Source organism: Styela clava, chromosome 5 (genome assembly GCF_964204865.1).
Source record: "Styela clava chromosome 5, kaStyClav1.hap1.2, whole genome shotgun sequence".
Lineage (NCBI taxonomy): Eukaryota > Metazoa > Chordata > Ascidiacea > Stolidobranchia > Styelidae > Styela > Styela clava.
The window spans coordinates 16,504,397-16,531,452 of record NC_135254.1 but is presented as its reverse complement, the minus strand read 5'-3'; the positions used below and the strand labels follow the sequence as shown (position 1 = coordinate 16,531,452).

Below are 27,056 nucleotides of genomic sequence, written 5' to 3'. Positions count from 1 at the left end.
GCTCTTAGCTGTTTATTGACGTAATGCCCTAATATGAGAGAAGCGATAAAACCATCCAGCCGTGACGCAAAGTGCGAATCGTATAAATAGCGTGGATTTCAAAATCGCCTGTCAGACGTCTGGAAATGTCGACTCAGCTCAGGACAGGAAATACTTCTTTATAACGACTTATTACTAATGTTTTAGCATGTATTTTCAGTCATACTAACTGTCCCTGATCATTCCTGACGCTGTGTTGTTTTGATAAATATGATTTCGACTGCTCCATAGTTGGCAGAGGTATGGAGATTTTTTGTATGTATAAAAAAAAACGTAAAATTAATGGTAATTTTAACGCGTAAATGCGCGTATGGGATTGTTTACGTCGTTCTATGCGCATTTCCGTCGAAAAAATTTAATTTTCTTGCATTGGGGGTGGTCTGTGCAGTAATAATAAGAGCTGTGACGTCATCAGTATCGGTAATTGGACCTTGAACTTGACAATACTGTAAATACAATTGTGAATTTCAGAGTAATAACCATTTATGCTATAATAGTCGTTTCGGTATTGGTATGTCAGGAAAAACTTGACGAAAACGTTGAAGAAAAAATTAATTAATTAGGAATTAATTATTAACCCTCTACTGTACACAGAATATCTCAAAGTCCAATTTTTTTTTTAGAAATTTTTGAAATTTTTTTGCAAGATTTTTTTTTCGAGTAGTGTGTTTTAAAGATATATTGCTGAATGGAACTCTAGCAGACGCTTCTAAAAAGCCATGAGTGAAGCTTAAGGGCTTAATGGTTGACAAAAAAAATAAGTTTAAAAATACCCATAAAATGGTCAGGGATTGGAGCGGTCGGAAGGATATAAATTTCTTTTACGTTACTGAGGAGACTGAAAAGTCAAAAACAGTCAAAAATATGAGTCGCTCAGTGAGTGTAATCCCTTCCAAACTATTTTAGAGCCATGAAATGTTTTGTCGTAGCTAGCGTTGCCAACTTCCCTTTAATTCAGCGCATAGTCCCAAAATTGAGCTTATCTTATCTGCAACTTAATGAAGTTGCAAAGGACGCAGTTAGTACGTAATCTTTGGCATCGCTTTTACTATAAAATGTTGAAGAAACATACTTTATACGGACCAGAACACTATTGCTTATTTCGGATCAGTATCATATTTGTCACGAGACTGACGACATGGCCAATTATTAAGTGCATAAAACGTCCTGTTAAAATTTAGAAATCTGTTATTCCCAACAAAAAAAACATCAGTAGCCCTATAAGTAAAACATTTTTAAACTGCCAATTAAGGTTATTGTTTAATATTTGAGATTCCAGCCTACATATACGAATGCTGTCAATCATTCCAATAAGATTTTTTAGTTTGAAGGACATTTAATCATCCCATTTCCGTAGCCGGAACAGGCTTTTGCTTAGTTCTAGAAACAGATCAAATGTGCTAATAAATAAATTTGAGTGTGAATATAACCAATATTGAAGGGGAAGATGGGGCACGTTGGGACATGGGGCACAGTGGAAAATCAGCTCTCGCACTGATACTATATCCGCAATCCTGTCCGCGGTTCGATGTTTCAATCCGCCCATCGGTGAGTTACAACGTCACCGCGAACGGACAACGGACGGGTAGAGCGGCGCAAGCTATGAGGTGAAATTGGTTTTGGGAGGTTGAAACTAAAATTTCACCGTTCCAGTTTTTTTTTTCTACCTTAGCTTTTCCAACATGACAAACCACCGTCTGATATTTTTCATTTTTTCAATAATATTTTCAGATTTAGATTCGAGGAAGGAAATATTCAAATTTGTTTGCGAATTTTTTTGTCAAAATATTTGAACTATTTCAGTTGAACATTGATTTCAAAAATATTAAATCTTCAAATTTGAAGTCTCCCTGTTCGTTAGACGATTATGCTGATTAATTGCTTATTTTTAAAGGCTCACTTCGTTGAATTTTGACAGACTGACCCACTGTGCCCCAGGGTCTGTCCGAATGTGCCCCACAAGTGGGGTACAGTGGGACACTTAACAGACGTTTTTCAAAGCATTTTGGTAGTAAGATGTGTGTCGCAAGAGAATTTCTTAGTCGCTGAATAAAATCTACATTTACCCCACTATGCATTAGTCCCGCCAACTTAACTTTTTATCACCAGGTGTACCCAAACAAAACGTTGTAGCTCATGATTAACTTTAATATCAAGTCTCTCATCATTAAGTTCCAGTCAGTCATTTGCCTAATTTGTAATACAAAATATCGAGTTAAAATAAACTCAAAATGGACCAAGACCAAGAAGAGCCGCAACTCGGGCACAATGGAGAGTAAATAGCCTTTCCCCTCAACTTGTCGTTATTCAGTGATAATGCATGTATTGATCCAAACTTTTCAACTAGTATTGCATTGTATTTTGCAAATTCGAGTCCGTATACAGTCACCTAATCAGTGGGCGCTTTGTCTATGATTCATGTTTTTTTGAAGAGAAATTATAACAGTTCGATGATTGAAATCTATCCATCTTGATTTTTCTCAAATACCGATGGTCCGATTATAGAGTGGCTTTTATTTATTTTCAAAAATAGCACATTGCTCGCTTGTACGTATGGTGCTATAAAATCTAATCTATTACCTAATCGATTCCTCTACCAGTTTAGAGTCGATGTATCGGTATCGGGTATCGGTATCGGCAATATCGGCTATTTTTTCGGTATCGGTCGTGTATCGGTATCGACTGAATTAATACCGATATTTCCGATATATTTACCTTTTAGATATGATCCAGAATGTTTTAAAGGGTAAGTTAAAATATTACTTTTTAATTTATTTTTTTGTCCAGACAGCAGAACCAGCTCATCTAATTTGACTTTTTTTTTGCTGTCCAGACAGCAGAACCAGCTCATCTAATTTGACTTTTTTTTTGCTGCCAACTTTTTATATTGACATTTTTAATACATATTACATATTAATTATGAAGAAATATATCAACACGGCACAGAAAAGAGAGCAACTAGGCGCTCAGTTTTAAATTATACAGTGGAATCGAAGTCCTTTTTACAGGACATGCACTGTTTGGCACAGTTATAAATTCTGTTTATCGTCAAGCGCGAGTGTCATTCAGTCCATGGACATCGTTAGGCTAAATTCCGACGCAATTATCTCTCTACACAGGTATTAAATATTGTGATTATAGTAATTTTAATTTTGTTCAAATACACAATTTCTTTATAGATTTATTGATGTGGCCGCCTAGTGTCATACGTGGTATAGGTATTTCTAGTCGGCACTGATTGATATCCTTTAATTTTGGCTGTAATTGTCGCGACGATCACGATTAAACACAAAATAAAATATTTGCATATATTCGATATTCTTTTAAACACGAAAAACGATATTCGAAGGTCGCGATATTAATAATAAATTGGAATTGGACATCCCGGCATATGAGTTTTCTAATTGGACACCGAGATTACTAGCGTCAGTGTACAATACATCCGAATCAGTTAATGCATTCGGATACCAAACATCAATTTCTTATGTGATATATCTTTTTTTCAATCTGAAATATCGGTGACAAAAGTGGTATCGGTACATCTCTAGTTTAGACCCGTTTTATGGTGGCCATCCGTTATTACCCGTTGCATATTCATTTATATATAGGTGAGGTTTAGAATATCAATATTTTCTTAGATATTTGTACCAGTGTATGAACAATTGTTACATTGATGACAAAATAATTTTAATGACGACACTAGGGATGATAATCTGTAATATCTTTCGAATTTTGAACAAACATACTTATTCATACTAGACTTAAACCAGGAAAAATTTTAGGCGTTTTTGGATATTGAGATGTGACGTTAAAACAAAGTAAGGCCAGATATATTCGAATAAGAGAAAATTGTTTGCGAAACATCTAACCTTCCATGGCCATATAATTCCGTTTGGTATCCATGTCTTTCAGTTGCGTTTCGTTCTTTATATATAGCAGAAAGAATGAAAAGTTTTGATTTTCGGATTCCGGTTCTTCTTTGAACGACATTTTCTGTCTTTGAAGTCGTCTTTTTCTAAAGCTTCCGGTTTTTGAATGTATACTACCATCACGATTGGAGACCACATGGGTGGTTTGTTGTTGTATAGATGTTATAGATTCCATTTTAACATATTATAGTAATTAGACGTATTGATGTACAGCCTAATTCTAAACTGCTCTCTGTGTCCTAAAGTACCACTAAGAACGGGTATATAAATGAACATCTTCCATCACTCAATGCTGTATGCATCAGATAAATGCTTGATCAAATTTAACTTTCGACCGATATATCTCGAAACAATATGAGCTGAGAGGTCACTGATGACACACTTTTTTATACAACCACGAATTTCTCTATAATTTGCATTTACGTGGTTTTTAAATTATAGGTGAATTTCAATAATCAAAATATATAAAGTTACAACACATTTTATCTTCTAAAACAATATTATTTTCTTTTATTCGCGAACTTTTCAAAGTTATTTGCTATTATACTGTATATATACTACGTTGTCGAGTTTAAGGAAATGTTCTGTATAGTCATAACATAAGGTGATTATTATTCACTACTCAGCTATATTCAAAATGCGGTAGACATAAACGGTAAAGAGTTGAAGGTACCGACTAGGTATTTTTCTAATGTTAGTACTCTAGATATAAACTCTGCATAAGTAACAATTTAATTAGTATATATGTATATGTCAAAACATATTTAAACTTCACCTGCTGTGTACCAGTATATCATAATCCTAATTATTCATTAAAACACATAAAGACACAAATCTTTGAAAAGGTTTGGCTTTTAATAGACTAATACTCAAAAATCTGAATTCGGGTAAATTGAAAATGGTTTGAAAATAAAAATTAAACTCCGATTCCGAATCGAACAATAAAATTATTTGTAATAAGCATTAAGGTGGACAAAATGATTTAAATAACAAATTCACTCGAACAATGTGTATTTGGCAGCAGAGCCTTCTATCTCTAACTTAAAATCATTTATAAACCCATATGTTTGTCTGTTTATTCACAATATTCTTTCAAGATAAACTCAATCTACGCCCTGACCCGGAATACCTTGTGTGACTTATAACTTCGTACCTGTTCTCACTTCCTTATGCACTTTAAAATAATTTCTTTGGATTATCTTATAATTTTGATGAATTTCTGCAACAACAAACGTTTCATTTCGACATTCTGGCACGGCTTATTTTATATTTACTCAAGACTCGCAACAATTCTTTAATCGCTCGATTTCTACCTTTTCATATGGTTTCGACCTCGCAACCAAATGGCTTTACATTCCATAACTCAAACCTTTAGACAGTGTTTTGATATGTAAGGCCGATGAAAATTCTTTTTTTAAAATAAAATAAGACATCGTCAAATACCAACCAAGTCAGACTACGTTGGTTTTCGGGACCTAGCTAAAAAAACTGGATTACGCGGCGTTAAGTCGGCTCTGCGTTTCGTCACTACTGTCACATGGCCGACGCGAGTGTTTTTACTAAAATAAAGGCACAAAGCGTTAGAAAAGGGGTTGGAATTTCGGGATACCAACCCCATCTAAAAAAAAACTCAAAAACGTTACTCCATTAGATACAAATATATGCTAAAATTGTTCTGTGAGCCGCACGGAATGTATCAGCATGACAGAGTTTGGACCACCCTGGTCTACCTTATCAAGAAACTCCCGACTTTGCTGACCAATATATCGTTGAAATGCGATCGTGGAACCGCCACATAGTGTAAATAGTTCATTGGTCCAATTGTTGAAGAGAATAGAAATTTTTTCAAAATAAAAATGCAACAACAAGGTAAATACTAGAAAGCAAAAACCACAACATTTTGAGAAAACGACTCATAGGCTCATTTCGTGTCCAATAAATAAGTTTCAGTGTTTCTTTTTAGTAAAGAAGGTTAATATGATACTTGAAGACAAAAAATAAGCGAACATTTTGAAGTTTGAGTCGTCTGTTGAACTCGTAATATTTTAATAAATACCGATAAACTATATAAAATTCTGCTCTAAAGTTTCTGTGATGCCCCTCCTTGCTTGGTGCCCTAAGCACGTGCTTATATTGTTTAATGGTTAATCCGGCGCTGGTTACGTGAACCACCCAACGACGGCGAGGAGTCCAGCAATCCTCTCGCAAATAACCATCCCTGCGTGGGATTCGAACCTGCGAACCCACGCAGAGTAGTTAGAGGTGCGGGGGCGAGCGTATTCCTAACGCTTAGCCCGTTGAGCCACACCGCCGCGTCGTTCGTTTTCAAACATTTCAATGACCTGTTTGCAGAAAACTGGGAATGTGACTTAAAACCGCATGAGCGGAGTGCATGTCTGTCGAAGAGACTGGTTCAGGTCAATGTGACGGCGGCAGTTCGATTGTTGTTACAACGATTACTTTCATGGGGAAATTTCTAGCATAATTGCAAAACATATCACTAGTTTGTTTCAAACTCATCCGCCGTTCCCAATTCAAATCGCCTATTGTCGGCGCATGTAGGCAAAACCGGATTTAGACAATGAGAGACCCTAGATCAGGATGGCAAACCTTTTAATGGATTGATGAAAATTATATTTTTATCCGGAATATATGACACTGTGCCATACTTAAGTCTACACTCTAGAAATTTGAGAAACAAATGCACATGTTCCGCAAGTCGATCTGTATCAATTCCATGCTTCCGAAAAAAAATAACTGGCTAACTAATCCCATACCCGACATGGACTGGTAACCAGACGAGAGGCCGTGGTCCGCCATATGATTAAGCCATCTTATCGGCTTTCCTCTCCCCGGGATAAGTTTGTAAATCCTATCCACTAAAAGAAAACAGACAAACTTAGAATTTCCCCTGACAGCGTGACCAGGTGCGATGGTTTGTCGTTGAACGACACTATTGTGAGTGGCCCATATGTGGAGAATAGTTTGGTTGGTGTGCTAACCCGATGTCGCAGGGGAGAGGTTGAATCCATGTTTCATCATATTAAGATTGAAACCGGATGATCGGGCATTTCTCGGGTTTTTGTGGTGGGTCGATATAGAGTACTCCTGAAGTATACGCAATAAGATGTCGCACAACCCTAACCTGATACACAACCTGAGTTCCGGTTGTGCGCCATCTTGGTGCGCATACTTCAGGAGGTCCCGATAGAGATTTATCTACACAGTCAGTTGAACATGAAATGATTGGGAATTTGTTAGTTTTAAGATTGACAACGATGTTGTTTCAACGTTACAACACAAAGTGATCCACAGTGTTTTTTCCGTCACAATCTGTGATAAAAATTGATAATAATAAGGCGGACTTGATTTGTAACTACTGTATGTGCCATCAGTGGCGCAGCAAAGGTGACTTCCGCTACCGAAATGTAATCATTGTAATGTATGTTCAATCAATTTTCTGTTCTGTTTAAACGAATTAAATGCACTTAGTTGGGATAAAAGCGTTAGTCGATCGAAATGACAATTGAGCAGGATGATAATTTTTCAAAAGGTCTCGAAAGCCGATAGAAAATGATAATTCTCTCGAACTGTAATTCGGGAAACCATTAAATAAATTGAGGCCGGACCATTAACTCTATTTTGCTTTACTTCATGTTCTTTCGTTTCATAATTTCCGTCTGCGTATTTTTTCGGAAATTTGGAAAGGGAAATCGGCTCAAGGTTGGGTCACGTATTCGCTAAGAATCGAAGGAGACTGAAATCTGTACTTCACGTATTGGCGTCGCAGTTCAGCTTTTTTCGGAGAGCTCTAAACTTTTTCGATTTGTCATGAATGCGGGAAACTATTTGTTAGTGATATCCGGGTTCAGTGAGAGATAAACCTGTGTTATGACGTAATAGCAGCGCGCACTCAATAAAAGCCAATCCTCATGAAACAAACAGAGGTTTTGCGGAATTAATATGAAATAAATACGTGCTAAATAAATTTTTAAAATTTGGGGAATTACGCTTAGATAAATTGGTAGAGCTACGACAAGGGTCGGCATCTTTTTGTCGCTCCCGGGCCAAAACCAAGTGTTACGAATCTTGGCGGGGCGCACACATTTTTTCAAGAAAGGTAAAAACTGAACGGGTGGCTGATGAACCACATTATTTATACAGATTAGAAATTCGAATTTCGGACTTTAATAGCGAGCGAACACTGCGACAACTCGTGGACTTAAGTCGTCTTATTATACGAAAAATTTACGAATAACGTTTAATGCGACACTAGGTGACACACTAGGTAAAATCGAAATTTTCTAAATGTCTATCACTAATTCTAGTTCTTCGCAAGGAAAATTTTATTTTGGTTACGTAATTGAAAACAAAAGCGATTTTTTTCATAAAAATTTGAAAACGAATTATTAATGAAGAGCAAGAATAACATAATAACGATCCGTAGGTTTAAGTGAAGCACTGTGGGCCGGATTATTTTACTCCGTGTGCCGGATATGGCCCGCAGGTGGCCGACCTCCAATCTAAAGTCCTCTAACTTTGGTTTCCCGCCATGCTTCTTGTGTTTTTATGGTAGTATTGTGGGCACCGATTACTGTTTTCCACCTTTCTCAGTGTCGCAATAGCAGTAGATAATAGAAAATTTCTTTTCATGTTCGAAACAGAACTCATGGTTACGCTTACTCTAAATTGCAGATGTCCCTAAAAACAGTATTCCTAAAAACTAGCAGCAACTATTGTGTGTGTCACAGTTCGCCTGGAAATACCGCAAACCCAACCGTTGACAGAAAAAGTGTGTCCCTCGTTTCCACGCAAGCTTTGTACGCAAAACAAGTACTGTTCATCCACGTTTCTAAGACCAAATAAGCACGCAACTCAAAAATAAGCACTTTTCTTAGAAATAAGCACATCGTTACTTTATAAGACACGCACTAGAAAATAAGCACAAATCTTAGAAATAAGCACGGCAACCCTGCCTATAGGTAAATTTGGGCCTGTGTATACTACACTAAGCCTGACGGCATAATACCCATTTTAGTCATGAGAGGTGAGTGGCATGGGATAAAAACTGATAAATAAAACATTTCTGACAAATAAAATTATCCGAAAATAAGACCTACCCAGAAAATAAGACCTAGCCTGAATTCTAAAAAATGATTTTTAAAAAAATGTTCTTTAATATTAAAAATATAAGACATCCCCCGAAAATAAGCCCTAATGTTATTTTTCGGAAGAAAATTGAAAATTTCGGGGAAACACGGTATATATATATATACTGTATATATATATGTCCGTATTTTCTAATCTTTTTTAAAAATGAAGCATTACTATAGTAAATTTTGAAGCGGTTTCATTCTGGAACGAGCCTTTACAAACCGAAAACATTTTAAAAATGAACAATTCTAAATTGAATGTTTGGATCGCTAAAGCTTATACGCCCTAGTTTTCAGCTTATCTTGCTTAATGGTGAATCCGGCCCTGCAGATTGGATATAACGCACTTCAAACTCTTAATCGTGGTGCAAAGAACTGAATCTCCTTATTCAACCCGGGTAATATCTATGTCAATAGGGAGAATTTAGCCTTTGGGAACCTTTAACTGATTTATTAACGTTTCTGCTTTTATATCGTGTGTGTTTATTCCTCTTTTATTACGTTTCAAACATAATCAATAAATTCTTTCAAATTATGCGCGCCTTCCAGGTAATTCTGTATCGAGCCGTTTTCTTGCTTTTCCAAAATGAAATTATTGTCTCACATTGGATACCAATAGAAATCCGACAATAATCGTTTTAAATGAGCACGTAACTTCTTTAAAATATTAGATAATCTTGAAGAAAATTACCTTGTCTTGTGGTTGCGTGTTTTGAGGCATGAATACGTGACGGCGCCTCAAGTCAGCCGTTTGTGTTGCCAGCAGTTACAAACAAGCACACTTCAAAGAATTTCCAGTTATTGTGGTGACGCATAGTTCTGTATGCTTTTAGTAGGTGGGAAGCTCGTCATTTCTTAGAAGAGGTACTAATTATACAATTTTAACTTAATATGAAGTTAATACTGCGATTTCATAAAACGCCAATATATTCGGTAATGAAAAGGTTCACCAATTTCAGCAGTTGGTTGTAATATATCTGGATTGACTGGATATAGTCAGAGTGCTCGAAGTCAGGAAAATTTACACTTCACACTCAAGTTCAAACTATTCAAATTGCTCTGACTCAGCAAACATTTTGACGGCTACTCCGAAGTTAAGGGAAATTTTGACTTTAACTCTAGCTCTAGGAAAACTAAATTTGACAAAACATCCCAGTTTATTGCAGCTGAAAATATTCTCTGGGCAAAAACTCGGGTCTCATGTAGTTTCGTACCTAACATACTTCTAGTGGGCGCAGCATGACAATTTTTTCACGTATCAATCCTAACCCCCACCTGACTACACCATCCAAAAATTGACGTAATAGAGCCCTTTAAACTATACGAACTGCCATCCAAGACGCGCAAACGAGCACCCAAAATCGAACAGTTATTTCTCTCGTTTTCTCGTCGCAACGATTCCAATAGGAGAGAGACCGATAATGTCAGTCAGTTCTTTATCGTCGGCGCCAATGCCATTTCGAGCGATTGTACGTATATTTGGCAATCTCTATGACGTCATTGTGATGTCGTAGTGACGTAATTCTTGAATGGCGTAGTCAGATGGGGGTTAGGATTGACATATCAAAAAATTGTTATGCTACGCCCACTAAAAGTACGTTAGGTACGAGACCAAAAAACTCCATGTCAATCTGCCTATATGCCAAGCCCAGTATTGTTGTGAGATTGGGGATGATGCTTTCGTTAAATAAACCTTATTATTAAATTTAACAAAGCGAAGTACGTGGTTGGTGGAACATTGTTTCAAACACATAAACTACTTGAATGGCATCAATCGAATCATGATGTGATCCATCCATAACATGATTTCCATATTCATTTTTGTTAAATACATTCCTAATTGTTGAGATGTAGGCTACATTGTTATCACTGTATTAGTTCTTGTCATTCGATTGGTGATTTTCCCCGTACTTTAAAACGAATATTACCTTGCTCTATCAGTACAATTACCAATAAAATTGATTCAGTTAGCACAAATATAATTTTCCCCAAACTTCCAATAAAAATAATATGGATATTGGTCAATTTGAGTCTACCCGATTTTATTTTGCAGATACTCGCCCTTTCTCTGTAGTAAACGTAGCCTTCGTTATATAGTCATCTGGCATAGCATCCTTACTAAAATCTTTTGTAATCCCACTTTACAGTTATTATATAAGCCATGGCTCTTGTGCTAGGAGTAGGGGTTGGAATATGGGTGCTAGGAAGTCTCTGGGTTCTCACTTTACTGTGCTGTCTAATATTTATGAGAGCATCAGGTGGAGCTAAGCATATAGCAACAGGAGTATTTGCAGCAGTTGCAATTGTAACCATCATTTTATTGACTCTGCCTCGAGAAGACATAACAACAAACACCTCAGCGACAATCTTATACGATGATCTGATCATTCTTCGATATGTTTTCATCGTACTAGCAAGCTTGTGTCTACTTGCTGGACTTATCGGTTTCGTTATTCATTTAACAGAACCAATCTATGCTAAGACACTCAAGAACTCATGAAATTAGAATTCAAACATTACAGAAATGCAACGATCATGTTACTACAACAAAACAAATAAAGTATTAGTGAAGAAACGATAGGAAAAAAATACTGCACAACAAAAAAATGAACATATTGAAGAAGATAATAGACGAAACCCAGCTTTTGGTCATTGAAGATATCACAGCACCTACAAACATGACTTTATAAAGCATTTGATGAATAAACTGTTGTTATCATTGATGCAAAAATGGATATAAGCTTGCATATTACGATTTAGAAGTTCCGTTATCTTGGTTTTCAGGCCAAAAATGCATAATATGTTATGAAAATAAATACAGACACAATGTCAGGAAAATGGGTATTTAAGTAGGTTAAAAAATACAGCAAGATAACAGCAATAGAAAACTTACAGTAGTTTTCTTTGAATGTATGTGCAAAATTTGGTCAGTCAATCGTAAATCATGCTTAATTATTAACAAAACATAAATATTGATTCTCACAAAAACGGACTACTGATAATTACGGCCCTCTTCGAGATTATGTTGAAACTATTCGATACAAAATAATATGCAAAAATTTGAAGAAATTCGGAAAGAAAAATACTGGCTGTAAAATAGTAATATCAACGGAGGCAAATTGAACATAATAAAAAAAACATACTAACATGAAGTATGATATGTAGCGCATCTGCAGATTAATTTTCAAATGGATACAAATACAGTATGAACGGTTTTATTTACCTATATACATTTATAATTTTAAAAATGTAAAATAATGACGAAACCGTAACAAGTATTTGTGATACAAGCAATAAGAAAATCTTTCAATGGCAAGTTTGTGCACATGATGTAGGATAGTCAACCAAATGCTGCTAAGAGGCATAGTACGTCGCTCAGATGTTGTTGTGAAGACCTTGTAGAGTCAGTTTGCCTTCGATACGTGTTGAAAACTCGTTGATTGGATATTCCTCAAGATCTTTGTATGTTCCATAACCAGCTGTAGATGGACTACGTGCAACAATAACTCTTTCGTTGTTTTCTTTGTATTCTATTATTGGAACGTGATATGGGTCATTACTCCTCTTTTTCAAAGCTTTATTTCGTCGATATGCAAGAATGATTATTGCTATCACTATTGCAGATCCTATGAGCATTCCAATTACAAGTCCTGTGTTTGAGCTCCCAGATATTGGAGTATCACGTCCCTCAACAGTAATCAAACTCCCAGTGGTCTCATCATCAATATCATGCATTGATTTTGTTGTAATATCAATTCCATCACCAGATCCTACCTCAATTCTGCCTGCAGATTGTGTGGAAGTTCTGTTTGATGATTGATCCATAGTTAACAGCCCCATCACTTTCTACTGGTATAAACAGATATCAAAAAACACGAGTAATTTAGACTTTGTATAAAGAAAAATAAAATAGAGCAGTCAATTATCTTGTGGGGAGGAGATACGAGAATTTTACTCTCAAGTACTGAAGTATGGGTTTTGTAAAATGTACAGCATTTCGGCAAAAAAAATCTTGTAACGATGTCTGTCTGTCTGTAGGAATTTAGTATAAGGACAAAGTTGTTACTGTGTTACGTGAATACGCATTCTTGTTTGGATATTGTGAATAAAATGAGCTCTTACATAAATCATTATAGATAATGCGTTGTACACAACAGCATATAAAATTCAGGATATTTCTTAAATCATTCAGCAGAAACGCCATAAGAACTATTCTAACAAAACTATATTTGTACAAAAGTTTGTACTCGCAAAGATCGCCGTGTAGAAGATTTTTGTGCAAATGACACCTGTCTCACACTACTACTAGACTACGGTACCGGTACCTACCATACAGTACATCAAATAGATATAAAAATCTCAAATGAACATCAGTTCTAGCAAATGTAAACATTCAGACATTAGCATTAAAATTATTTAGATAGGCTATTTTTTACGACGATCAACAGGTGTTCATTATTATTCATTTAAAAACCTATTCAAAATCACTTTCCTGTACATGAGTATCGAGAATCTCAAGAACATTTAAGAACTGAAATGGAACACAACTCGACTCAGCTGTGTGGCACGAAGGATTGCTGGTCTCCTCATCGGTTGGGTGGTTCAAGTAATCGCTGGCCAGTTACGGCTTCTTCTATCAAGTTCATGCATCTGAAACAAATAACTCTGTAACTGGCCGTGGTTCGCCATATGATTAAGTCGTCTTTCCTCTTCCCGGATAAATTAGTAAATCCTATAACTGTATAACTACAGAACTAAAACAGATACACAGACAGTGTTGGCGTGTTCACAAGCGCACTTTAATATTTGGAATCTGTGTGAAAAGTAAATTAATTATAGCGTCACTCTTACTTGCTTGCAATCAGCTTTTAAATAGCTAAACAAGGAAGCGACTGGTGGGAAAATACCGTACACATCTACGCATTAACTGCAGCATCATATCATATATGCCGTAATCATATGACGCGAACGCGACCCAAAACAAATCAATCATTTTGGAACTGGGGCAACAGCGCCACCAAGTGTGGGTGACACAAGATGCGTGATCGATCTTCACATAAAGGACGTTTCCCCGAGCATCGATTTCCTTGTTTATTTCCGTAACAGTAAATAATTTAGCATTAACTTAACAATTGAAATTTATTCCGGCCCAGGCACATCTTTTGATCAGACAGATATTCAAGTGTGGCTATAAACATTGCCTCTTTTAACAGTTTTGCGAGTTATTCCTCAGTTTTCAGTTGTGTTTTCAAAAATAGTTTTAAATCAAATAACTCAATATTCATTATTACTTGTGAAGAACTTTTCATTTAGTTACAATAATCCAAAATTGATACCGCAAACGATGCGATAAGCTAGCCTAAAATTAGCTATCAGTACCTATAAGCGGTACGTAGTTTATTGTTTTGAATAAAAATGATAGTTTTGAACATGTGAGCCAGTTTATATAAGCGCCAACTCTAAAACACTCTCAAAACCACGTTGAAAATTTTGCATTTTGCAATGATGAAGTATAAGAAGAATTGCTCAAGAGTCGAAGAAACGTCCATTATAAGAGGAAGTGGTGGGATTCAGGGGGTTCGCGCCTACCCGTTCTTGGAATGTCGGAATAATCAATAAAACTGGTCCTGTTTTTTGTTTTAAACGCTAGACGACCGCAGCGAATGGATTACGTGCACTTAATGAGAATATATCCACCGCAATTGACAACAAGCGTAGTTAGGCTGAAGCCGAGAACACCGAAACACGCAGCGGCGTCCGCATTTCAGTTTGAACCATTATTGGACACGAAATGTACATATTGATCGTTTTGTTATTATGTTGTTGTTGTCGGTATTTTTCTTCTTGTCGTTATAAAAAATCTCTCCTCCTATAAACTACTATATATTTGCGCTGGCAGGCTTTACTTAGGTCCACTTCAAAAAAATTTAGCGGTTCTGTGGTTTTCGGTTTTTGTGTGTCAAAACGTTATCAAAAATTGGGCACATTGTGGCGGTTCCGTTCGGTTTCACGTCGGTCGTGAATATTGCCGTACTGGTCTGTCCTGTACCCTACTTCAAAGGGTGCCACAGAGCAGTTAGGGGACGTCCACGATACTAGTTGCGAAAAATGCAATTTCGTTTGCATACTTTTCTTTCGATAAGAAAATTCCCTATTCTCATTAAATCTCATCACTTGAAAAGGTTATTCCACAAGGTGATTCCACTTTCTTAAGCATGAATTGTACGGGATTTGCAATCTACCAATCAAAACAACACTATTAATACCTCTAAGGGACTGTGGAGCTAATTAAAAATAAAAATATTTGTTAGATTTGGTCTGGCCGCTTTGGATATTTACATTTCTTATTTTGTTAGCCAAAAATAACTGCACTAATAAAAATAACGACAAATTTTGCATGGTTTTAAAACATTATTTAAATAATTTATTTCATATTATTTACGTATTTTTAAAGTGCTTTTGAATATAAAAAATACTTTTGCAGTACTATCTGTTATTAGTAGCTTATTGTTAGCTAGTTATTTTTAAGATAGGGCGGGAGACTTGACAAATTCTAAAAAGGCGACGCGGCTTTAAAAAGTTTGAGAACCACTGACCTAGAATGTTTACAAGGCGTAGCCTACATTGCTCGTATTTTAGCAGTGGCGGCGGGTCAATAGGGCCAACCGGGGCAATGCCCCGGTTGTTTTTTCGGTATCATAAAAAATATCCGAAAAATACCTCAATATCGGTTGCACAGACTGTCTACACTAGCCATATTCTCCGGACATGGTTCATTTTTCGCTCGCAAAGCCTCCGCCGAACGTCGACGGGGCGACGCCGATTTTGCCCCGGTTGCTCATTGTTTATCGTATTCTCTCTTTTATCTTCCACTCGCCGAGTTTGTCTCGTTTGTCTTCTGTTTCTTTTACTAAATCATCGGGGCCGATCGGGGCTAGCCCCGAAATTATGACGACACAATGCCGACGTTTCTTACAACAACGTGTTGACATATTCACGCATTCCTCCTCGTTCGTTGGTTGCTTGAAGAGTTGATAGTTTCCTCGCCTTCGTTTTTGTCGCTTGTTTCGCTATTTGAATCAGTAAGAGACCTTTAGTCCATTTGCTTTCGATTTTCCACATTCCTTTTGAGCTCCTCACTTCTTTCCGGCTTCGCATTTCTTAGCCTTAGACCTCATAATGAATAAGGTTGATGCACTACTTCGCACTCCGTTTTCGCAGCTGCCGCTGGAACAAAAATTAGAGGTACAACGTCTTGGGCCTTATCAACCAAAAAATTGTTCACTGGAACAATCCCATGACGGAGGAAAGCGTCGGCGTACATTCTGCGCAGAAACTTGGTATAAAAAACACAAATGGTTGTGTTACAGCGAGGACAAAAATGCACTTTTTTGTTTTTATTGCCTACTTTTTGCTACCGCCCGTGACTCACGTTGGTGTAAATTTGGTTTTAGAGATCTTAAACATCTTTCCGAGCGTGCCAGGGATCATCAATCTTCTGTAGAGCATCTGGACAATGCAGTAAAATACCGAACATTCGGAAATGTTAATATTGCAGCACAGTTGGATGAAGGACGCGCGGTTTCTATTCGTCGGCACAACCAAAACGTCGAGAAAAACCGCCATGTTCTCGGTCGATTGATAGATGTTTTGAAGTTCATTGGTTGTCACGAGCTGTCCTTCCGTGGGCACAATGAACGGGCTGGCTCTTCTAATAGGGGGGTATTTTTGGATATGGTGGAATACACCGCATCCCTAGATACAGTATTGAGAGATCATCTTGATGCCGCAACTGTTTCGAAAGGGACATCTAAGGATATCCAAAATGATTTGCTCGACTCAATGTATAAAATTTATTTACAACATTTGGCTCTGGAAATTGAGAATTGCCAGTTCCTTTCGATTCAGTCTGACGAGACAACTGACATCACGTGCGTTTCCCAACTGGCTGTGATTTTTTGGTTTGTGAAAGATGGTAAACCTACCGAAAGATTTCACAGCTTTGTACCAATCGTTGATCGCACGGCTTGCGGGATATCGGCTGTACTGAAAGAAGTGTTACAGCCTTATAACGCGAAGTCAAAATTGATAGCTCAAACTTATGACGGCGCGGCAGTCATGAGTGGGTCGAAACATGGTGTTCAAGTTTATATAAAAGAAGATTTTCCTCATGCGCATTTTTTACATTGTTATGCACACCAATTTAACCTCGTTATTAAAAATTTGTGTCTTGATACCCCTCTCGTCCGTATATTTTTTGCAAACGTTTCGGGGTTTTCTTCGTTTTTTTCCGTTTCGCCGAAGCGCTCTGACCTCCTTCGCCAGATATGTAGCCGCCGTCTCCCAGCTTGTGCACCAACACGTTGGAACTTCCAATCACGCGTGGTGCAGGGCGTGTCCGAAATTAGGTCTGAGCTCATTGAGTGTTTCAATGGCATTCAGAGCTCTCCGGTTTGGGACGAACGCTCTGTGAGGGAGGCGGCAGGTCTAAAGCGTCTGCTAGAAGATGGTGAGTTTTCATTTTTTCTCCACAATATTCTATCACGTGGATGTATTATACGGCGCATTGCAGTCAAAGCTAATGGATGGAGCGTCTATGCAGTCGTGTATTTCAGACTTCTGCGATGCTGTATCTCGTATCCGGGAAACAATAAAATACGACGACACATGGAGTGCTTCTTTACGCCGCGGGTAAACAACGCAGCGTTTGATTTTTTCTGCAAAGGAATGCTGTGACATTTTGGTGAATCAAATAGGCGATCGTCTGCGCACTGAACACCTTGCCGCGTTCTCTTTGATGAACCCCAAAATGTTTTCAAAATTTGCACGTCAATTTCCCATCCATTTGTTGACTACTGTCTCCAAATTTTACCCCATGATAAACGTGGGTAAATTGGAAAATGAATTGCGATGAATATACACCAATCAAACTTTTTTGAACATCACATCAACTTGCGCGCTCTATGGGTTCCTCATAGATAACACTCTAGTAACTACCTTTGCGGCGTCTGCAAAATTTCTGGACATCATTTTGACGACGCCTATTTCTTCCGCCGACGCAGAGCGAATATTCAGCACGCTGAAGCGTATTAAAACGTATCTCAGAAACACAATGAAGCAAGATAGATTAAATTCCTTGGCTGTTTTATCCATTCACAGAGACGTTATTTCTGGGATGCATGACTTTAATCAGCGCGTTATTGAGCATTTTGCTTCCAAGAAACCGCGGCGTGTTGCATATATGTTCAAGCAGTAGAAGTCTAGCAGCATATATATCTATGAGTGAGCGACGCATGTCGTTATCTTTGCATTAACTTTCCTTTCTTCATAGTAACGTTTTAAACCTCATTTTAGGTTTTGTCTGCTTTCCCGGAGTTTCTGTTAATATGTCATTGTATTTATCTGGGTAAATATTGCCTTTCCTTCTGAAAGAGGTTTCAAAATAAACTATGTCTATGTTTATTAATCCCTTGACTTGGACGGGTTTTAAAGACACTTTCTTATCGTTAAAAATTGTCGCTTTTGCCGATTGGTTGTTACCGATGGAATGGTTTTTATACTCATAAAAGGATGGGAGAACTTACAGCGCTCATCCTGTCCCCGTAGATGGGGGTGACTTGGTCCCGCAGTAGCTTGCCCCGGTTGTCAAAATGACCACGCGCCGCCACTGTATTTTAGTAATGATGAACGTGCGGCCATATGCTCACTTATATGAGTGCTGAAAGCCTCCGGAAGGGGCCATTAGCCATAAAAGATTGTGAACCCCCAGCCTAGGGTAATGGGGCAGTCCTAAGAATTTTATCTCTTGCTCTTTCAATTGCTTTGCCATTGAGAAGTAAAGGTTATGTTGTACCAAGGTTTGCTGGAATAATGATTGCTAGGCCTTACTCTTATCAAATTTGATGACATTGCCCGAATGACTGATTGTTTTCTTAAATTTGGCAAATCAAAGTGAAATTACGTTAGTTATCAGTTATCTCAATGTGTAGCCTACCTATGTCATGGAATAAAACATTTCTGCTAATTAATCACATATGCGCAGTGGCGTATCTAAGTAAAATGGCGCCCATGGCAATGGTTTAAAAATGCGCCCCTTTCGTTTACATGAAATTGATTGCTCTCAACCACGCAACATAACAAGCAATTTAATAACTACACAATAAGCAGTAGACGGTCGGGCAATAACAAGATCTTAGAATAGTATATTTCGTGACGCAAATATGCCAATGATTTCATCAAAATTTATTTTCTTTGTTTCACCCCTCTTTATACTTGATATAGCCAAATCACAAAGCTTTCCTGGCTGATTGAAGATCGAAGGTATGACAGAATTAATTTTAGTTTACTAAACGACCGATGGCAATTTTCTATGGATACTGCCAATGTCAGCAAAATTTGCAAAGCTATCCGGAGATTGGGGAAATCCAGAAAAGACTCTTTGACACACACTGTTTTCTCATCATAGTCTATATTTTACATGGGCAAACTATGGCCCGCGGGCCAAATCCGGCCCGTTGGGTAATTCAATCTGGCCCGCCTGATGCTTCCACAACCAAACTAAAACCAAATTTTGATGTTTCAGCTGAAAAATAAGTCGAGGAATTTGTTTAGATTGTGATTAAATTTAGTTTTGGCACGAGGCTAATTGTTTTCCACTTTTGCTTTACTGTAAATATTGTCTATAATATGTAACTGTTCACGTCACACTTACATGGCCCGTCATTATAGGCGGGCAAAATGTTTGGCCCGTGAACAAAAGACCTTGCCAGCTTGGTCCAACAACCTGTCTTTAACTACAATAAAGATATACAAACACTTGCTTCGGTTGTTGTATAACATCTTTATTACCTAAAACCCTTTGGAATCACTTTAAATCTTTAAACCCCACTTCACATGCACAAATAAAAATGATTTACTCTAGCATTCCCCGCCCCACTTTTTCTCTTCCATTTTGTGAATATAATTTTAAAACATAGAATGTTCTACCTTGATATTGAATCATCTGAAATTGTGAATCTTAAACATAATAGCGTGAAGTGGGAAGTTGACTTTGATGATCGCCTGGTCGTATCACTCCCGCCTGTCTATACCAGACTAATTTAAAACTTGTTATTATTTTTATTATTACGAAGACTGTTATTTTATTTTGTTGACAAAAAAATTAATCTCTTTCTTCTCTCTCCCTCTGTGCTCCTCCTATTCGCCCGAACCCAACGACTAACATACCGCCCGAAACTTTGGTTGTGTATCCACATAGAGCCGCATAAACGTACTCTTGGCTGTGTTTGGTGTGCCGAGATCAGTTTAGCGGCCCTGCGTGGTCGCTGGGTAGGGTTGCCAACCGTCCTTTATTTCGAAGGACAAATAAGCTTTTCTGTTCTTGTCCCTTTTAGCATTCAGCAAAGATGCTAATTGTCTTTATTCTTTCCAGCGTCGTTTTGCCCGATAGTTATAGTAGGCTACTGTGTTTAATATTGTTCCGTTCTTCAAAAATCGCCTCCGTTTAATATCTGCAGGCTTTTAATTATTGGATACGTAGTGGACATAGCGATCGTTTCAATATTACGTTGTTGTTGTTCTTATTGTTGTTCTTAGTGTCCTTGTTCTTTGGTCTTTGACACGTTTTGAAGAAATCGCTTTTCTCTTCGAATACTGGACCAATTGCTTTGAAATTTTCAGTGGTTGAAGATAAAATTTTTCTCCAGAAGGCTATTACTTTTTTTTTCGCTATGACGTCATCAAAATTATTCCTACTGGGTGGCGCTACGTGTCCATGTATTTGAGCATAGCTCTGACACGAAGTGGACATAACGATCGTTTCAATATTATGTTGTTGTTGTTCTTGTTCTTTGACACGTTTTTAAAAAGTCGCTTTTCTCTTCGAATACTGGACCAATTGCTTTGAAATTTTCAGTGGTTGAAGGTAAAATTTTTCTCCAGAAGGCTATTACTTTTTTTTCGCAAGACGTCATCAAAATTATTGCCATTGGGTGGCGCTACGTGTCCACATATTTGAGCATAGCTCTCTTGTTGTGTTCTTAGTGTCCCTGTTCCTTGGTCTTTGACACGTTTTGAAGAAATCGCTTTTCTCTTCGAATACTGGACCAATTGCTTTGAAATTTTCAGTGGTTGAAGATAAAATTTTTCTCCAGAAGGCTATTACTTTTTTTTTTGCTATGACGTCATTTTATTTCATTGTTTTATATTGTTCTTACCTTCAAGTTACAAAATAATGGCAACCCTATTGCTGGGTCAGGTATCAATCAATCAATGAGAACAGCTAAAAAGTTTATTTTCCTGAAATTTTTTTATTTTATCTGTATTACGACGAAAATCCATTTTTACCAATTAACGTCAGTTCCGTACGGTACATCGTATACAGTACAGGCGGCGGTGTGGCTCAACGGGCTAAGCGTTAGGAATACGCTCGCCACCGCACCTCTAATTACTCTGCGTGGGTTCGCAGGTTCGAATCCCATGCAGGGATGGTTATGTGCGAGAGGATTGCTGGACTCCTCGCCGTCGTTGGGTGGTTCACGTAACCGCTGGTCGGTTACGGCTTCCTCCACCACCAAGTCCATGCTTCCGAAAAACAAACAATATAACTAATCCCATACCCGACTTGGAATGGTAACCGGACGAGAGGACGTGGTTCGCCATATGGATAAGCCGTATTATCGGCTTTCCTCTCCCCCGGGATAAATATGTAGGCCTAAATCCTATCCTATACCGCCTACAGCTACGGTACCGGATCTTGGACATTCTACAGCCAGACAGTTCTAGCAAGATCCAAGACGGCCACAAATGTGTGTAATAATTTTTGAAGATTTTTTGAAAGACTTTAAAGAATTTCATCACAAAGAACTGCTGCACTGAGGCATGTTACGGGGGTGGAGGCTAACTCGTGGTACGGTACCATGTTTAATTTGATATATCATCATAAAATACTGGTATATTCATGCTAATTCATTCACTAGTTACTACCCATAACAAATTTAGATGATGTCGGTTGTTGTCCAGTGAAGTACTTGCCCATGAGTTCATGACTGTATAAACTACTGAACTATGCCAATTACACATTATTTTGAGGGGTTTTCGAAATATACTTTATAGATCGCTATTGTTAGTTTGCCTTATGTCAGTACCATATGTTAGTGCAAAGACTTGAATGTCAGAGTGTTTTTTTATGTAGTGATGCAGTTGGGCTACTTATTTCTGTACTAGGACTGGTCAGAAAGTGTATTCATTCACTTTTAATTCCATTGTGCAATCCTTTAAATTCATATAACAGGCTATGGTGTTCATTTTTCTTGCGCTCCAACTTGTAAATTATTTTATGGTTTTACACTCCGTTTAAAAAGAATCTTTGAATATGAAATTCAAAGATCTTTGATTTATGCCAGTTCTATCTAAATAGCATCAATAGTTCAGCCAAATACTTTTGTTTGAATGAAGGTGAACTGTTCTTTATGATGGCAAAAATTACTATTGCCTGTAAACAATTTCTTTAAATTTGAAGCAAGTGACAATTTAATTTTAATGTTTTTTGTTAAGCTATAGAGCTAAGGGCTTGTTTGTGTATCGAACGAAATCTGATTTAAATCCTTAGAGTTAACTCACTGCGCATTAATTTACTTCAGGTTGTGTGTCATGTAATTATTGTAATATTGAATGTGAAAAGTTCCATGAAATGAGAAATACTACGGATTTGTGTTCACCCAACAAATTTGAAAAATATTCAGAATACTAGTTAATTGCAAGTTTGAAGTATAGATCTGCAACCTATTGGAACAACCGTTTTGAATTCATTTTAAATAAATTTCAAGATCAGGTCTTAGATACCTGTTGTATTACCCATAGGGCCATAATATTGAAATAATGTTATATGCACAAATTTTTGCAGGTTTGTTATTGATTTTACTGCTCAAATCTGCTTTGAAAATACAAAGTAGTGATTTTGAGCATATAAATATTTCTAACATTTTCTAAATAAATGGGAATTTTCTCACTAATCAAATGATTAAATCTGTACTATTCATTTTTGCCTAAATAGATTTTGTCAAATTTACCTCGAAATAAATTATGTCTGGTTGGGATGAGTCTGAAGAATGGGGCGATGGCTTCTCTAATATTACACCATCAGCTAATGTAAATACTAATGAGTCATTTGATCATCATGTTCCGAACAATATCAAATTCGGCAGAGGACAAAAGCAGCCATTTGCATTCCGAGAACAAGAAAATAGTGGATATATAAACAATGACCCTGGTGATGAAAAAATAATAATGGTAGACTGCAAAATGTGTGGCAGAATAATAGGTAAAGGAGGCGCAAAGATACGGGAACTACAGGAGAGCAGTGGAGCAAAAATACAAGTGGATAGAAATGAACAAGAAGGAGATAAAGTACCTGTTAAAATATCTGGTAATGATCTAGAAAAAGAAGAGGCTGAACGACTGATAAAAAGCTTGCTGGAAGAACAAAAGGGTAATTCTTCCAGTTTCCAAAGTGACAGAAGCAGGTTTGGAAATGAACGAAAGAATGATAATTTTTCAAATACAAATTCTGGAAAAACAATTTTCATCAAAGCAACACAATGTGGGAGAGTCATAGGACGTGGAGGTTCAAAAATTCATGAGCTTCAAGATGATAGTGGCGCTCGTATTAATGTGAAAAGCAACGAGAGTGATGGTGATACTGTTCCTGTTGTACTTACTGGCGGCCAAGCAGCGATTGATAAAGCTGAAGAGTTGATCCTTGATCTTCTCAGCGAAGATAGTTATGGATCATCAAAGTCTACACATAATGATATGAAAAGTGACAGAGGAGCAGGGAAAGGTGATGGCTTTACGTCAAGTGGATTTATAGATTGGAATAATGTGAATCTGATGTGTCGCATTCAAACCAAAAAACGATGGGAAAACTCTCCACCAATCAGAAAAAACTTTTATATCGAAGATGAATCTGTGGCAGATATGTTACCTCATGAAGTTGCTCAATGGAGAGAAGATAACTTCAATATATCAGTTACTCATTTGGCTAAAGAGCAAACAAATCGTATTTTAAATCCTGTTTTAACATTTGAACAAGCGTTCAATTGTTATCCGGAGGTTTTAAAAACTATATATGATCAGGGATTTGTCAAACCATCTCCTGTGCAATGCCAGGCTTGGCCTCTTGCAATGAGTGGCTTTGATGTGATAGGTATTGCACAGACCGGCACAGGAAAGACATTGGCGTTTTTGCTTCCAGCGTTTTTACATATTGATGGACAGCCAATTCCAAGAAGTGAAAGGGGTGGCCCAAGTTGCCTGATTTTGACACCGACTCGAGAACTGGCTCTTCAAATTGAAATGGAAATCAAAAAGTATCATTACCGTGATATACGTTGCGTTTGTGTTTACGGTGGTGGAGACAGAAGAAAGCAAATCAACCTGGTTACACAAGGTGTTGAAATAATTGTAGCGACGCCGGGTAGATTTAACGACTTGCTAGCCAATGAGTATGTCTCTTTGGATTCTGTGACGTTTTTAGTATTGGATGAGGCAGACCGCATGTTGGATATGGGATTCGAACCACAAATTATGAAAATTTTACTTGATATTCGACCCGACCGACAAACTATGATGACTTCTGCTACTTGGCCAGAAGGGGTTCGTCGCCTGGCAAGAAGCTATTTAACGGATCCAATGCAAGTTGCTGTCGGATCATTGGATCTCGCTGCGACTCACACCGTAAAACAAATTGTAGAAATTGTTGCAGAAGAAGAGAAACGAGATAGGCTTTTAGACCATATAGCAAATATGGAACCAAGTGATAAGGTTCTAGTTTTTGTTGGTCGAAAGACTACAGCAGATAATTTATCGGCCGATTTGATCATGATGAACATTATCTGCCAGTCTATTCACGGAGGTCGTGAACAATATGACAGAGAGCAAGCTCTGAATGATTTTAAATCTGGAGAAGTCAACATTCTTGTAGCTACAGATGTGGCTTCAAGAGGTTTGGATGTTGCTGATATTTCACATGTATTTAATTATGATTATCCTCGCAACACAGAGGAATATGTCCACAGAGTTGGTAGGACTGGTAGAGCAGGCCGTAGTGGTACTTCAATAACACTCGTTACAAGAGAGGATTGGAGCACTGCTAGAGAATTGATAGATATCCTTGTCGAGGCTCAACAAGATGTACCGATTGAACTCTATGACATGGCAGAAAGATTTGCAAAAATGAAGGAAAGACGTGAGCGTGAAGGTGGATTTCGCAGAGGTGGTGGGCGTGGTAGAGGCGGAGGTTTTGGTGGTCGAAGAGGAAGAGGTAATAGTAGATGGTAAACATTCACACATCTATGCAGATTATACACCAGGACATTTTTAACAACTTGGGTTTCGAAATTATAAAATTCAAAGTATGGTGCAGGAGTTATATTGGTCTTTAAATTGGTTGAATCATGTTTATTTTTAGTAGAAATTTTAAATTCTTAATAATCAATTTGCTATGTGGCAATGGCAAATGTTAATCCATGTTCATATTATTAATGGATCTGTATTTTGCTGATATTGAATGTTAACTATTAAGGCCTAAGGTCTGGTAGAATTATTGGGGGTTTTGTAGGCCGATTACACTGTTTAACTAATATTCCCTATTTATCATTGAATCAGACTTGTCAATATCTTTCAAAACAGCAACATTAATAAATATCATTCTAACAAAGATTATGCTTTTTTGGCAACCTTTTGATATTGCGATTTTACCAGTGGTGCATTTGTCAGTTAAAATTGCATGATCGTAGGAATATTTGTTGGATACTGTTGCGTTTAATATGGATTATTTTTTGCTTTATCTTTCTATCTCAGGCTGTCATTGTGAATTTTTATTTATCCCATTTTTTTTGTAATATGATAAATAATGCAGTTCTTGTTTATTTGTTACCTTAAAAATTCATTACCCTTTTTGGACAAAGTGAAACCAACCCTAACGAAGTTTTGATAATTCTACTAGTAATCAAAATTGGATTCCTCAGATCCCCTATAATTTAATGTTTGCATGTCAAAATTTTTTAGAAATTTAGTGACCATCAAAGACCTCAATATAAGCGGTTGAGGATTCGAATCTTCAATTGTCTTGAAAGGCTTGGTTTGCCATATTTGTTGCTTAGTATTAACGGTTGACCCATAACCGCCTATATTTCATCTTTCATTTACTGTTATTAAAGCACCTTCTTTCATCTTTTCATTTGACCTGTCAAATACAAACAAATTATGTCAAGATTGCTTTATCTTTAGTTTTTGGGATTCAGAATTTCAAAAAATGTTCATTGGTTTTTAGATGCAATTATGCATTATAAAATTTTGGACTTATTTCTAACACAATTTATCTGTAACCTGCTTTTATCTAAAAAAAAATAGGCAAACCAAAGTACAACAGTTTCTTATAGCGCCAAGGAAATAAATGCCTAAATTGTAATATAACTTTCAAAATTAAGCTTTATTCATTTCATTTGGGTATGGTTTTAGGTAACCACTTAATCGTTCCAAATTTGTAATGGTGAGGAGGCCACTACACTGGTATCGATATCCATATGCAGGCTATGTTATCTTTCGAGAATTTTTTCCCACACTGCTCCTTCTTCTCTTATCCGCTGAAGATAATGAAAAAGTATTTAGGCTTTGGTGGTATGGGTCAGATTGATTATGGTTTAAACCAGGGGTTCATTTTCAATGGGGGTTTCAACTTTATGGCAACAGCACACTTTGTTGTCTGCCGCACGAATAGGTAATCGGTTTCCTCTTAATAGTATAAGTTTATTTCGATTTCATAATAAATGTTATTATGCTCTAACTGCAGCGAATGCTATCTGTTTGTTACTTAAAAAAAAAATTAACTTCGTTAAAGTTAGACATTTGCATTCACAAATATAAATTGAATCTC

The 27,056-nt window shown here is 37.1% G+C and overlaps 2 protein-coding genes across 2 annotated transcripts; one reads left to right on the top strand and one right to left on the bottom strand.

Moving 5' to 3' along the window:
• Positions 1-11,637: 11,637 nt before the first annotated feature.
• Positions 11,638-13,072, bottom strand: LOC144422977 (uncharacterized). Its single transcript, XM_078113095.1, has one exon. It carries the CDS (start codon positions 12,959-12,961, stop codon positions 12,497-12,499), a length of 465 nt encoding a protein of 154 aa, XP_077969221.1. The 5' UTR covers positions 12,962-13,072; the 3' UTR covers positions 11,638-12,496.
• Positions 13,073-21,471: 8,399 nt separating this feature from the next.
• LOC120343961 (putative ATP-dependent RNA helicase DDX43) lies at positions 21,472-26,395 on the top strand. The gene has a single exon (XM_039413013.2). It carries the CDS (start codon positions 23,204-23,206, stop codon positions 25,457-25,459), a length of 2,256 nt encoding a protein of 751 aa, XP_039268947.2. The 5' UTR covers positions 21,472-23,203; the 3' UTR covers positions 25,460-26,395.
• The last annotated feature ends 661 nt before the right edge of the window (positions 26,396-27,056 follow it).

What these genes read in the sequence shown, in the direction of transcription:
- LOC144422977 (XM_078113095.1), bottom strand. Translation starts at nt 12,961, where the DNA reads ATGGGGCTGTTAACTATGGATCAATCATCAAACAGAACTTCCACACAA.
- LOC120343961 (XM_039413013.2), top strand. Translation starts at nt 23,204, where the DNA reads ATGTCTGGTTGGGATGAGTCTGAAGAATGGGGCGATGGCTTCTCTAAT.